Raw genomic sequence first — 12731 nt, forward strand, 5'->3', positions numbered from 1 at the left:
ACGACGTTTGAGGCGGCTTATGGTAGAGAAATTAACATTAAATTCTCTGGCAACAGCTCTGGTGGACATTCCTGCAGTCAGTATGCCAATTGCACGCTCCCTCAAAACTTGAGACATCTGTGGCATTGTGCTGTGTGACAAAACTGCACATTTTAGAGTGGCCTTTTATTGTCCCCAGCACAAGGGGCACTGTGTAATGATCATGCTATTTAATCAGCTTCTTGATATGCCACACCTGTCAGGTGGATGGATTATCTTGGCAAAAGAGAAATGCTCACTAGCAGGGATGTAAACAAATTTGTGCACAACATTTTAGAGAAATACGCTTTTTGTGTATATGGAACATTTCTGGGATCTTTTATTTCAGCTCATAACACATGGGAGCAACACTTTACATGTTGCGTTTATATTTTTGTTCAGTGTATAAGAAATCTAAGATGCTATGCATTTGGTTTGCTAACTTGCTAGCTAAGTGGCTAGATGTCAAGATCAAGCTTCTTGGTTACAGCAAAGACATTCAATCCCCTCCTGGAGCAAGATCCCTGTTGACTAAACAGTTTTGTGCACATACCGCGGTATGGTACAGAAACAGTATGAACATCTGGATACCGCCTAACCCTAGCGGCTAGCTAATAAACGGTTGTGTCTTTCAAGAACAGAGCATATGACAATGAGCTAGAAATTTTCTTCTTAGTACCCCAAATGGATTCTGTTTTAGAGTATAGGTGTGCAGGAGTTTTTAATCTACAGGTCACAGGAAGGTTTTTGAATTGGTTTCAATGGCCAAGATGTGAATAAGGTCTAAGGCAATAATAATATCCTGTTGTCATATTTTTATTTTATTTTATGACAACAGGATATTGAATAGGGATACCTACAGTGGGGAGAACAAGTATTTGATACACTGGCGATTTTGCAGGTTTTCCTACTTACAAAGCATGTAGAGGTCTGTACTTTTTTATCATAGGTACACTTGGTACATCATAGGTACAACTGTGAGAGACAGAATCTAAAACAAAAATCTAGAAAATCACATTGTATGATTTTTAAGTAATTAATTTGCGTTTTATTGCATGACATAAGTATTTGATCACCTACCAACCAGTAAGAATTCCGTCTCTCACAGACCTGTTAGTTTTTCTTTAAGAAGCCCTCCTGTTCTCCACTCATTACCTGTATTAACTGCACCTGTTTGAACTCGTTACCTGTATAAAAGACACCTGTCCACACACTCAATCAAACAGACTCCAACCTCTCCACAATGGCCAAGACCAGAGAGCTGTGTAAGGACATCAGGGATAAAATTGTAGACCTGCACAAGGCTGGGATGGGCTACAGGACAATAGGCAAGCAGCTTGGTGAGAAGGCAACAACTGTTGGCGTAATTATTAGAAAATGGAAGAAGTGCCTCCCGGGTGGCGCAGTGGTCTAGGGCACTGCATCGCAGCGCTAGCTGTGCCACCAGAGTCTCTGGGTTCGCGCCCAGGCTCTGTAGCAGCCGGCCACGACCGGGAGGTCCGTGGGGCGACGCACAATTGGCCTAGCGTCGTCCGGGTTAGGGAGGGTTTGGCCGGTAGGGATATCCTTGTCTCATCACGCTCCAGCGACTCCTGTGGCGGGCCGGGCGCAGTGCGCGCTAACCAAGGGGGCCAGGTGCACGGTGTTTCCTCCGACACATTGGTGCGGCTGGCTTCCGGGTTGGAGGCGCGCTGTGTTAAGAAGCAGTGCGGCTTGGTTGGGTTGTGCTTCGGAGGACGCATGGCTTTCGACCTTCGTCTCTCCCGAGCCCGTACGGGAGTTGTAGCGATGAGACAAGATAGTAATTACTAGCGATTGGATACCACAAAAATTGGGGAGAAAAGGGGGTAAAAAAAAAAAAAATGGAAGAAGTTCAAGATGACGGTCAATCACCCTCGGTCTGGGGCTCCATGCAAGATCTCACCTCGTGGGGCATCAATGATCAATGATCATGATCATCATCAGCCCAGAACTACACGGCAGGACCTGGTCAATGACCTGAAGAGAGCTGGGACCACAGTCTCAAAGAGAACTGGGTGACAAGCTAGCGCATGTCCAGGCCCGTCTGAAGTTTGCCAATGACCATCTGGATGATCCAGAGGAGGAATGGGAGAAGGTCATGTGGTCTGATGAGACAAAAATAGAGCTTTTTGGTCTAAACTCCACTCGCCGTGTTTGGAGGAAAAAGAACACCATCCCAACCGTGAAGCATGGAGTTGGAAACATCATTCTTTGGGGATGCCTTTCTGCAAAGGGGACAGGACGACTGCACCGTATTGAGGGGAGGATGGATGGGGCCATGTATCGCGAGATCTTGGCCAACAACCTCCTTCCCTCAGTAAGAGCATTGAAGATGGGTCGTGGCTGGGTCTTCCAGCATGACAACGACCCAAAACACACAGCCAGGGCAACTAAGGAGTGGCTCCGTAAGAAGCATCTCAAGGTCCTGGAGTGGCCTAGCCAGTCTCCAGACCTGAACCCAATAGAACATCTTTGGAGGGAGTATTGCCCAGCGACAACCCCGAAACCTGAAGGATCTGGAGAAGATCTGTATGGACGAGTGGGCCAAAATCCCTGCTGCAGTGTGTGCAAACCTGGTCAAGAACTACAGGAAACGTATGATCTCTGTAATTGCAAACAAAGGTTTCTGTACCAAATATTAAGTTCTGCTTTTCTGATGTATCAAATACTTATGTCATGCAATAAAATGCAAATTAATTACTTACAAATCATACAATGTGATTTTCTGGATTTTTGTTTTAGATTCCGTCTCTCACAGTTGAAGTGTACCTATGATAAAAATTACAGACCTCTACATGCTTTGTAAGTAGGAAAACCTGCAAAATCGGCAGTGTATCAAATACTTGTTCTCCCCACTGTATATCAAAATAGGATATTAAATTGCTCTGTGAAATGTAGTATTTATATATTTATATGCCACATCTTGTTCACAAATGATTGCCCTAACAAGGACAAACCAGCCAGATTACTCCATAGAAATCCCCAACATTGTACCTTTTCTCTTCTTCAAGCTGATTGGCTAGCTCTACTTTGTCTTTCTGAGTGCTGGCCAACAGAGTTTTGACTTGATGGAGGTTGCTCTCCGTCTCAGTGACATACTGTAATCAGAGAAAACAAACAATATCAGTGATGAAGTGTACCATGCTATCACCAAGAGTGATTTGACAAGTTCTCAGTAAGTAGACAAACACTACTACTACTAATTTAGGCCTGGTTCACATGTACAGTGACAATAGTAACAGAAACATTGATTAAATGAATCATGTTTTCATTGTCAAGTTAAGTAGATTTCTTTGTCAAGTCTGTAGATTATACAATAAGGGTCGGTTTTCCGGGACAAGTTTAGTCCTGGACCAAAAAAGCCCTTTCAATGGAGAATTACTTGATGCAAATCCCCGGGCGAACCAGAGCACATTGGAGATGCTTTCTTGACAGGTAAGTAGCGCTATGAGTCTGGTAAGCAACACTAAGTACAGTAACGGCTAAGTGTGTATGTGTGTGTATGCGCGCATCAGTCAGTTCCAAGGATTTACAGCACACACTACTACAATAGCATTCTTTCATTGGAACATCACCATTGAGAATGCTTTTTAGTCCTGAACTATGCTTAATGTACAGCTTAATGTACAGTACAGAGTCATACTGCGTGTCTGACTGATATGTGAAAAATCTGTCTGTGGCCTTGAGCGAGGCACTTAACCCTAATTGCTGCTGTAAGTCATTCTGGATTTAAATTTAAATATGCACTTGCTTTTATCTTATTTCAGTCAAGAGCCCAGCCATTGACTCATCAATATGGGCAGACTAATGGCAGACTAATTTAGGACATTTCCCTGGCTGAGCCACAGAGTGGGTGACAGCATGCAGTGACAGTTACAGCATGTATCTGAAATGGTACCCTATTCCCTTTGTAGTGCACTATGTAGGGGAAATTATGCCATTTCAAATACCCCTGTCACTGCACACAACATACTCGCACCCATAGGGCTCTGGTGTAACGTAATGCACTATATAGGGGATATGCCTTTTGGAAGCAGCCACACTGTCATCACTGTACCATCCTTATCACACATTCTGAACAAAACAAAACAGAAACAATCTTTGTCGGGCCAACCTACATTATATAACAACATGCTGGTCCCAGATCTCTTTGTGGTGTGCTGCCAATTCCTATGGCCAATGTGCAATAGCAGCTCAAACAGATCTGGAATCAGTAGCTGTTGTTGCTAATGTAACATCTAATGGGGATCTGAATAAACCAATATACCAAATACTTTCCTTGTAAGGCAAAACAACATTCTTCCAGCGCTCTGTTTCACACAGTCATCACAGTTTTATTGTTTTCGTGAATCACGTACAAGAAAGGTTTGTGTGGCATGCTATTTAATGCTTTGCCATTGCCACTGTCTTGCTATGGTCTTTCTAGGGAAAAATATGAAATTCTCTAAACTTTCTAGTGAAATAAATGCTAGTTTATTTGCTAGCCGTGTGCCTTTGACACAGCATGGTGGGAGACATAAACTTTGGTATGGCTAGCCCAAGGCCAAGATCCTCTCTGTTTCCGCTATAAACACTGTCACCTGATTGGTTGAGAGCACTGGACTTGCTTCCCTTGGCCACATTCGTTTTGCATCGCGGGTGGGCGGAGTTTGCACAATTTTAACCCGTTCCATTAGTGAAATCTCCAACCACCTAGGGCAATGCAAAACGAGTGTGCACCTTGTCTAGCAAAGAGACATCATGGAAGATAACATTCCACTTTGAATTGCTTCATGAATTTGAGGCTCGGGCTTGTTAATGAACGATGCAGATCTCCAGGCGAACCATTATTCACAGGCTAGTACCTCTATGAGTCTAGTAAACAAGGCTAAGTACAGTATAGACTAAGTACATGTGTATATGTGTGTGTGGTGTGTTTTGATTTATTTGCTTGCATGAGTGTGAACATGTTTGTATGTGTGTGTACTGTACATGTGTACATGTGCATGCAGACATTCATGTGTCAGTCAGTTCCAGGGATGTACAGCATTACACACCTGCTCCACTACACCCAACTATTTTCAGTCCAAATAAATCCAAAACAGACTGGCACTCAGGCTACTGCCTACCTGCAGGTGCTGGGCCTTGAGGGCGTTGAGCTCCTTCTCTACCTCACAGATGTGGCTGGTGGCCTTGGCCACCTCGGCCCGCTCCAGGTCCCGCTCGGCCAGCAGCTGCTCGATGTGCTGCTGTTTCTCCTTCAGTGCCTCCTGCAGCGCAGTGGTGCCAGAGATCTTGCGGGCATAGCGCGACGACGTCTCCGTGAGCTATGGAGGGGGAGTGGGGAGGGAGGTGGTGGGGGAAGGAGGTGGCAGAATGAGAGAATAATGGAGTGAGAGAAGGAAGAAGTGAGGAAAAAACATAGAGGAAGGGAGGCAGAGAAGGAGATAGGATTAGAGAAAATGTGTCTTGCAGCATTACACATGAACAAATAGATACATACTCAATTAAAAATATAAGGAAAAGGAGTGCTGGCATTACCAAATCACATAAGTTATTTTTATTCTGCATGGATCAGGGCTTTCATGATATGGTTGGATTATTATTTCATTCAGGTTGAGGGCTTTAATTTAGTCTTGGAGCATTAGAAAAACAAATGAGAAAACTAAACATAAATACAGGTCTGGACCACGGGTGGGCAACATATAACACCATGCCGGATCCGGCCCACAAGCCAATAAAATGGTGGATGTCTGTGGATTCCTTTTTTTATAATATATATATTTTTTAATTACATTATTTTGGATAAAAAAGGACTTGAAGTTGACACTTGAAGGTCTAAAGCTAAATAGAAAGTATGTAGACACGATAATACATATATTTTTCCCACCCGCAAATTACTTTGATGAACAAAGTCCCGATATGGTCCTTGAACCAGAATTGCCTATCCCCGGTAGGCACGTGACACATGATTTGAACAGATCTGCATTGTCATCAAAATAGTATTTAGGGAGTAAGTGAAGAAGGGGACAGACGGAGGGCCAAACTGGGTCCCCCAGGGGCATGTTCACACACACACACCTGAGGCAACGAAAGGTATAGTGACAGTGTGACTACAGCAGACTCTGTTTGATGACAATAGAGAAGGTGTGTCTGTATTGTACATTAACCCTAGGGCAAGCACTAAGATGACCGCCTGAGTGAGAGCATGCCAGACCGTTATAATTAGAGCGTCCTAATGCTGGCTGAAGGGAAACGGTTAATTAACCCAATGTGCTACATGCCCATCCTATGCCCACTCTTCCAAATATGTCACCTGACTGACAGGATGGGGAGGGCATTCAGAGTACACAGAGATACATTTTCATCAATACTCATAAGATACCAATACTATCTCTTTGTTTCTCTTGCGTATGTATGTGCTGTTCCTCAATAGCTAACGTGTTTTTAGTATTCTATGTAATGTGTCTCTACTGCGTTCGTCTGTGATTTTTTTATCTTAACATCTTTCTCTTTGGCCAAATATGTATCCTGTATTGCATGTCTCCTTTGTTTTTCATGCAAACATCCCTCTTTGTCCTCTCTAAATCTCTCTCAATCTTTTTCTCTCTGTCTCAGTCTCTTCCTTTCAGTCTGTTTGTGTGTCTGTCAGATTTCTGAGGGTCTGCAAAAATGTGGAGAATGCAGTTATACACTTGTCCTATTAAACACTTTGGGATCGTTGTCCTCTCTGATCAAGAACCTGGGAGAAGTTTTTAATGGATGTGCGCATACAAGCCCATTAGACTTGCAGTTATAGTCATGAAAATACATTGGTGTGTGTGTATACTTGTGCCTATGTATGCATGTGTATCTCTCACCAGGCCAGTGCGGCTGGGCCGCCCGCCCACCGAGGAAGCCACAGAGCTAACAGAGCTGATAGATGAACTGCTGGGGCTGTGGGCTAGCGACGACACCCCCATTGCCATCCGCTTGCTCTTCTTGGCCTTGGCTGGGCTGGTGGAGGGGAAGCCGATGCGGATCACCTTGTGGATGGGTGCAAACAGGCCAAACCTGGGCGGGCACTGGAAGTACCTGGGTTAGAGGAGAAGGGGGAGGGGAGAAGAGATATCTCGGTACCAATTTATTTGGATAGTCCATCTGTAGACTATCAGTAACATTTCAACTAACTATCTACTAACCCTAACCCTAGCTCTAACCCTAACCTAAACCTTAACCCTTAGTTTAACCCTTATTCTAAACCTAGCTCTAACCTTAGGTAGGTAGTACACTTTTTGGAAAAATACCATTGGCAACACACACTACCGGTCAAAAGTTTTAGAACACCTACTCATTCACAAGTTTTTCTTAATTTTTTACTGTTGTCTAAATTGTAGAATAATAGTGAAGACATCAAAACTATGAAATAACACATATGGAATCATGTAGTAACCAAATAAGTGTTAAACAAATCAAAATATATTTGAGATTCTTCAAATAGCCACCCTTTGCCTTGATGACAGCTTTGCACACTCTTGGCATTCTCTCAACCAGCTTCATGAGGTAGTCACCTGGAATGTATTTCAATTAATAACAGGTGTGCCTTCTTAAAGGTTAATTTGTGGAATTTCTTTCCTTCTTAATGCGTTTGAGCCAATCAGTTGTGTTGTGACAAGGTAGGGGGTATACAGAAGATAGCCCTATTTGGTCAAATACCAAGTCCTTATTATGAACAGAACAGTTCAAATAAGCAAAGAGAAATGACAGTCCATCATTACTTTAAGGCATGAAGGTCAGTCAATACGGAACATTTCAAGAACTTTTAACGTTTCTTCAAGTGCAGTCACAAAAACCATAAAGCGCTATGATGAAACTGGCTCTCATGAGGACCACCACAGGAATGGAAGACCCAGAGTTACCTCTGCTGCAGAAGAAAAGTTCATTAGAGTTACCAGCCTCAGAAATTGCAGCCCAAATAAATGCTTCACAGAGTTCAAGTAACAGACACATCGCAACATCAACTGTTCAGAGGAGACTGTGTGAATCAGACCTTCATGGTCGAATTGCTGCAAAGAAACCACTACTAAAGGACACCAATAAGAAGAAGAGACTTGCTTGGGCCAAGAAACACCAGAAATGGACATTAGACCGGTGGAAAAGCAGCCAACAAGAGCTCAGCATATGTAGGAACTCCTTCAAGACTGTTGGAAAAGCATTCCAGGTGAAGCTGGTTGAGAGAATGCCAAGAGTGAGCAAAGCTGTCATCAAGGCAACGGGTGGCTATTTGAAGAATACCAAATAGGGCTATCTTCTGTATACCCCCTATCTTGTCACAACACAACTGATTGTCTCAAATGCATTAAGAAGGAAAGAAATTCCACAAATGAACTTTTAAGAAGGCACACACCTGTTAACTTCTTATGGCTGCAATCCCGTTAACGGGATGATATGACAACAGCCAGTGAAAGTGCAGGGCGCCAAATTCAAACAACGGAAATCTCATAATTAAAATTCCTCAAACATACATGTATCTTATACCATTTTAAAGGTAATCTTGTTGTTAATCCCACCAAAGTGTCCGATTTCAAATAGGCTTTACAGCGAAAGCACCACAAACGATTATGTTAGATCACCGCAAAATCACAGAAAAACACAGCCATTTTTCCAGCCAAAGACAGGAGGTACAAAAAGCAGAAATAGAGATAAAATTCATCATTAACCTTTGATGATCTTCATCAGATGACACTCATAGGACTTCATGTTACACAATACATATATGTTTTGTTCGATAAAGTTCATATTTATATCCAAAAACCTCAGTTTACATTGGCGCCATGTTCAGAAATGCCTCCAAAATATCCGGAGAAATTGCAGAGAGCCACGTCAAATAACATAAATACTCATCATAAACTTTGATGAAAGATACATGTTTTACATAGAATTAAAGATACACTTGTTCTTAATGCAACCGCTGTGTCAGATTTCAAACAGCTTTACGGCAAAAGCACAATATTCAATAATCTGAGAACAGCGTTGAGCCACAAGAAAGCCATACAGTTACCCGCCAAATTGTGCAGTCAACAAAACTCATAAATAGTATTATAAATCTTCACTTATAAAAACATGACGTTACATTTTCCCTGGCTGAGATGGGAGTAAAGCGCATACTGTAGGCTTCTCTAGGCTACCTGCAGCTGTGGTTGTTATCAGTAGGCTACAGTTGATCAGACTGAAGCACAGACTAACTGTGCATGTTGACAAATCATGAGGCTTAAATTTTAAAAAAAATTGCAGCGGGTATGGGTTTCCATATAAAACAGCTTGTTGTGGTGAATTCACTTATACCGTATTGTGGCATTTAAATGTGATTTGTGACAAGTCATGGCTAGTCGTTGTCGAGTATTCCCTTACATCAACAGGTATTTTATTAGAAATCAGTCACTTTGAGGGCGGAAACCATTCTTCTGGTTAAGTGGGTTGCAATATTTGCAGTGGTAAAATCTTTCAAAAGCAGGTTTCAATAAATCAAATATGAAAGTGGAGGGAACTGGAGCATGGTGCCGCTAGTTTATGCCTGCACAGCTACTGTTCCATCTCAAAACAGAATGTGACATTCATTTTGTAATGAGAAGAAGAGTGAAGTCATATTCTGGAGAGTGAAGCCATATTCTGTTTGCACGGCGATTCATGTTTTCACCATTTTGAAAATAATTCAGTTGAATATTGTGGTTCAGAAGGGAGCTCCTAGCTCTAATCGTCTACCATACAGAGGAATTGCAGCTAAAATTAGAACGATGCCGTCTTGTCTGACACTAAACCACACATGATTGATTTTTGAAGACACTACTAAGCCTACAGCTAGATCTGCCAGACAGGTGTATGTGTGTGGGGGGGTTTGTGTGTGTGCATGTGAGAGTGTGTGTGTGTAGGACAGAAAAAGTGACAGAGTGAGAGACAGAAAAATAGAAATAAAGAATGAAAGAGAATGATAAAGGGGGAATAGAGGAGGAATACAGAGAGAGCTTACAGCAGAGATCCAGCAAGAGAATGAGAGAGTGAACACATGCAAGGGAGTTAAATCAAGCAGGAGAGGGAGATAAATAGAGACAGACATAGACATAGAGAAAAAGACAGAGGCAGAGGGAGAGAGCGAGGCAGAGAGAGAGAGAGATGGGTGACAGACGGTGTATACCTGGTTCCAGCCACTGCACCGTCGTTCTTCCCCAGGGGCTCGTCCAACTCCACGCCGCACCACTCACCCTTGGCAAAGTCAGTCTCCCCCACGTAGCGCACCACTCCTGTCTTGGTGCCCCCCACCTGACAAGACAAAGGAGCATGGTGAACAAGTGCAACATCTTGGTAATGATCATGTCCAAAATACACTGCATAGTAAGAGAAAATATAGAAAAACTGCAAATGAGGTTGTCACGACTTCCGCCGAAGTTGGTGCTTCTCCTTGTTCGGGCGGCGTTTGGCTGTCATCGTCACCAGCTTTCTAGCTGCCACCGATCTACGTTTATTTTTCCATTTGTTTTGTCTTGATTGTACACACCTGGTTCCCATTACGTTATAATTTATTCCCTATTTAACCTTCTAGTTCCCACATGGTTTTGTGCGTGTTTGTTCTTTGTTTAGTGTTCAAGACTTTTCCCTGCGTGGAAATATTTGTTGTTTCTTTTCGAGTAAAGTACATCTTTTACTCAGTTCTGAGGTTGTCTTTCTTTTTCTTTTTGCTTGTTTGTTTTTGACATGTGGCCCCCAAATGTTGAATACTTTTAAAAAAGTATTATAGTGTGCAACATACTTTTCCTTCTTCTCATAAGCAACTGTGGTAAAGATTACAGGTTTAAAAATAAGGTATGTATACCACAAAAAAGGTAACAATAACCAATAGGCTACTTTCAGTGACAATGGAGTCTTGCCATTTTAGGTGGAAGCGGAGTGTTATGCATTAATACTGTATCCCATACTGACACTAAAGGACGTCAACACTTAAGGGTGAAATCAGACAGGCATCTTAGTGTCGCGAAGGGAGACTTCGGCGTTGACAACAACTCGGAGGTGACAATGGAGTGCATGACTGGAAAAGCTGACCTGGCCTACATTCGAGTGCCTGAAAAGATGTCACAGCCAGTTACGCTAGTGCGATCAGACAGACTGAGGGATAGACAGAGAGCAGGTTCAGGGGGTTTGAGAAACACAAAGACCACCATGCTACTTTGGGGGTGATCAGTCTCGGCTCAGTGCTGAGTCTCTCCCATGCCGTAACACGAATGACTTCACCTCTAAATTATGCATTGAACGCACAACCACCAAGGGATGCAAATGCAGTAACAGTTACAAAATATTGCAGCTGAGAATGGAAATGGCCAGTTCAAGTGTATAGACATGATAATCTGAAAACATAAACCCTACTGCTTTACCATTTCTTTCAATGAAATTAGACAACCTTGTACTATGGTAAAGAGTCTCAACGTGCCTTCAGACTGAGTCATCTCTTCCCCATCTCTGCCCCAGGAGGGTCAGGAGCAAGAATGGATAGAAGAACAGGAAAGATGATAAAGAAACGTATTCCCTCTAAAGTTCAATCATATACAAACAACGTGGACGGATGCAAACAGAGATCCATTCTCATTGTAAACTGTCTTGGAATGCCATGACGATGACAATATTGCGTCCTCTCCCAAACCCCCCAAACCAGAAATAATCTAAAAAACATACTCCCCATTTTCTCCATAACACAGCACAGTGGATGCAGGATATTTGTCCACATGATAAAGCATGTATTTAATGTATCAAAAAACACATTTTTGATCAAATGTGCAGTTACTGCTCTTTTGCTTGGTAGGTGTCACGTTCCTGACCTTGTTTTCCTTTTGTATAGTTGTATTTAGTGGGTCAGGACGTGAGCTGGGTGGGCAGTCTGTGTTTGTTCTATGTTAAGTGGCAGGTTTAATTGACCTTGTATGGCTCTTAATCAGAGGCAGGTGTTTTACGTTTTCCTCTGATTGAGAACCATATATAGGGAGGTTGTTTCACATTGTTTGTTGTGGGTGGTTGTCTTCCGTGTCCGTATGTCAACCACACGGGACTGTTTCGTTTGTCGTTCATGTATGTAGTCTGTTCCTGTTCGTGCGGTCTTCGTCTATTGTAAGTTCTCAAGTCAGGTCTGTCTACGTTGTTTTGTAATTTTCCAAGTGTTTGTGTTTCGTCTTACTTTATTAAAACTAATTATGTCAAACTATCACGCTGCGCATTGGTCCTCTGATCCTTCTCGCCTCTCCTCGTCTGAGGAGGAGGACGAAGTAGAGAATCGTTACAGTAGGGCAATAAAGGCTACCTATGCAGCAGCGAATGTACCTGTCGTAAGAAAAAAGTTACCAGCTGATTGGATGATAAATGCACTGTGCATCGCGCTTCGTACTGAGATGCGCTGTCTGTCACCACGCAGCACCAACAATATGCTTTGGGAACGCACCACGTGGTGATTGGCTGGTGATTTGCTAGTGTCAAAGGAGGCCGAACCGATGGGAAGACCAGATTCTCCAGGAGAATATGACCCAACCTCATGCAACATGCATCCAACGTGTTCCGAACTCAAATTCACATATAAGCAACGGTACTTAGTTAGCCAGAGTTGACTAGAAGTAAATCCACTCTAACAGTGGAACATCACAGTTAGATTTGATACCACCTCTGTTTGTGACACTGGGACATTTTTTGCACATCAATAT

General features: G+C 42.8%; 1 protein-coding gene across 1 annotated transcript in view; it reads right to left on the reverse strand.

The window, feature by feature from the left end:
• Positions 1–12731, reverse strand: part of clip2 (CAP-GLY domain containing linker protein 2) — a 66921-nt gene that overhangs the window by 18570 nt on the left and 35620 nt on the right. Inside the window, exons 4-7 of the mRNA XM_039005217.1 lie at positions 10190–10314; positions 6879–7092; positions 5148–5345; positions 3034–3137 (exon numbers count right to left, since the gene is read on the reverse strand). Coding sequence (XP_038861145.1) covers positions 3034–3137; positions 5148–5345; positions 6879–7092; positions 10190–10314 — 641 coding nt within the window. The remainder of the gene's footprint in view (positions 1–3033; positions 3138–5147; positions 5346–6878; positions 7093–10189; positions 10315–12731) is intronic.

This window comes from Salvelinus namaycush, chromosome 12 (assembly GCF_016432855.1).
Source record: "Salvelinus namaycush isolate Seneca chromosome 12, SaNama_1.0, whole genome shotgun sequence".
NCBI classification, from domain to species: Eukaryota; Metazoa; Chordata; class Actinopteri; order Salmoniformes; family Salmonidae; genus Salvelinus; species Salvelinus namaycush.